Here is a 2,445-nt window from a genome sequence, read left to right as displayed (position 1 = left end):
ATATATATATATATATATATATATATATATAGCCACATTAACCAGCTCCGACTGGGGGATCCCGAGGCATCCCCAGGCCAGGTTGGAGATATAATCTCTCCACCTAGTCCTGGGTCTTCCCCGAGGCCTCCTCCATAAGGTCATCAATAACAATAATGTATACTTTATTAATCCCGCAAGGGAAATTACACACAGGCCGGAACTACACACACATGCACTAATGGAGTGGGGGGCTGCCCATGGAAAGGCGCCCTGAGCAGTCGGGGGTTTGGCTTGCTCAAGAGCAGGAGGTGAACTGGCATCTCTTAAGCTACCAGACCACCACCATATTTTTGGTCCGTATAGAGGACTTGAGCCGACAACCGTCCAGTTCCCAACCTAACTCCCTACTAACTGAGCTACTGCCACCCTAAAAACGGGATCTGCGGGTCACTCCATTCTGTAGATAAATGTGCTCAACAAATTTCACGGCAAACTGATTGGATTATGAGATATAATTAAGTAAACTTTAAAATGTTAACTGTGATGGGGTGGCCCAAGAGAAGCTTTTGGAATATCCAAAATCAAAAGGGCTCATCCTCTGGAAAGCACACATTTCTTTCTGTGAGAGTTTTATGTCTGTTAGATTTTTTTTTAACAGTTTATAAGTAAAGGTTTAGGCCTGATATTGGCTGGGAATTCATCTTCAAAGGTCAAGAATTTCTACTGCATATTCATGGTAATCTACCAAGTAGTTGTTGAGCAATCAGTCAACATCCAAACCTACCCAGATAGTCATCTTTAGATACCTTGTAATTCAGGTGGATGATATACACATATTCAGGGCCAGCTTAACCAAAGTGTGTGTGTGTATTGGCTGTGTTTATAAACCACACAAGTGAAGCAAAACCAATGTCTTCAAAACTGGCCACTGAGGAGGAATATGAAGTTTTATGGAGTAAATTTGCCACAGCTGTGAACCATTTGAACAGAGGGTGGTAAGCTAACTGGATCAAGAATGCAAGATGAAGAATACTGTAGTATGGTGTAATGCTCCTGTTATGAGTTCCTACAGGAAGTTACTTTCTCATCAGTATTTTTCCTCATCAGGTTCGACCTCTTGCTCACCTGGTAGAACGTGCGCCCCATGTAGTCTGAGTCCTTGGCAGCATCCCGGGTCCAAATACCACCCGCTGTCTCTTGCTTCATGTGATCCATTCTCTCTGCACTATACTGTACTATCTAATATAAAATGCATAAAAGTCCAAAAACGAGTGAAAAAAAAAAAAGGGAGGCAATGTAACAGGCCATAGCCAATTTTTTTTTCCAGTTGAAGTGATATGTGGATGTAAGTTTAAATGTGGTTCATTCGGACATTTCAATTTATTGTCATGATATAATACATGTTGAGTATTATTGTTGTAAATGGTCTATGCCTTTGAAGATGATGGAACAGTCATATTAGCCCCAAGAACCGTTACCATAAAATGCTGTAATATTTCATGCTGTTTACGTGGCTCATATAGCTCAACCTTTATCTGTAAACTGCCATTTTCTCCCTGCCCTGAGGTATAGTAAATAGTTGGTGCTTGTAGATGTAATTTCTAGTCTGACTTCGACTCACAATTAAAAGTGAGGCCACATTATTAACTAGCATGGTCTGTGTTGTTTTTTTGCCTTCATTCAGATTTGCGTGTGTTTCCTGAACGCTATGTTGTGTGTGTGAGCTGCCCAGAGGATGCCTCAGCTCACCATGGAAACCCGAGTCTGGCCGCGGTAAGTGCTGTTTATACTCCTCTATTTCCTCTTCCAGTCGCCTGGCGAAAAGTCCTGCATGGGTCTGTGTGTTATTATAGGGATGTGTTGCCAAATTGTGCTCTCACTTCATATATGCTGATCCTCGTTATGTTAGGGGTGGGGGTGCACTCTGGACCTGCCAGGCCTTTCCACATACCTAGTGAGGAGAAAAGAGAGGGTGGCCGGGGGTTGGATGGAGTGAGGTGGGGTCAAAAGGTGCAGAGTCACCCTTTCTCCGAAGAGTTTCTGCTCCTACATTGTGCCAATTCACCCCAGTTGTAAAAAGCTTTTGTGGGATTGTTGTAAACCTCAACATTAGACGGTAGTCAAAAATATGGCCAAAACTAATTTTGAACATTTTAGCTCTTGGGAAAGTCTAGATACTTCTAGAACTCGACTTTTATCAAACCTCATTGTGGCACTGCAATCAATGTTGACATTGTCAGAACATAATATTCATCTTACATAAAAATCTGGATTCTGTCTAACCTTTTATCTTTGTGTACACAATCATTAATACAACATATTCTCCTTTTTACATCCTATTATTCTAGGTTCAAGAGAACTGCAACAACACTCCTAATCATTCTGGTACATATACACTCACCGGCCACTTTATTAGGTACCCCATGCTAGTAACGGGTTGGACCCCCTTTTGCCTTCAGAACT

At 41.8% G+C, this 2,445-nt stretch overlaps 1 protein-coding gene across 1 annotated transcript in view; it reads left to right on the top strand.

Moving 5' to 3' along the window:
* slx4ip (SLX4 interacting protein) overlaps positions 1–2,445 on the top strand; it is a 32,411-nt gene that overhangs the window by 20,741 nt on the left and 9,225 nt on the right. The window contains exon 6 of the mRNA XM_034899082.1: positions 1,667–1,755. Within this exon, the coding sequence (XP_034754973.1) occupies positions 1,667–1,755 (89 nt within the window). The remainder of the gene's footprint in view (positions 1–1,666; positions 1,756–2,445) is intronic.

The sequence above is a fragment of the Etheostoma cragini genome, chromosome 17 (genome assembly GCF_013103735.1).
Source record: "Etheostoma cragini isolate CJK2018 chromosome 17, CSU_Ecrag_1.0, whole genome shotgun sequence".
Classification (NCBI taxonomy): domain Eukaryota; kingdom Metazoa; phylum Chordata; class Actinopteri; order Perciformes; family Percidae; genus Etheostoma; species Etheostoma cragini.
Note: the sequence above shows the minus strand (reverse complement) of the source record. Positions and strands in the feature narration are given on the sequence as shown.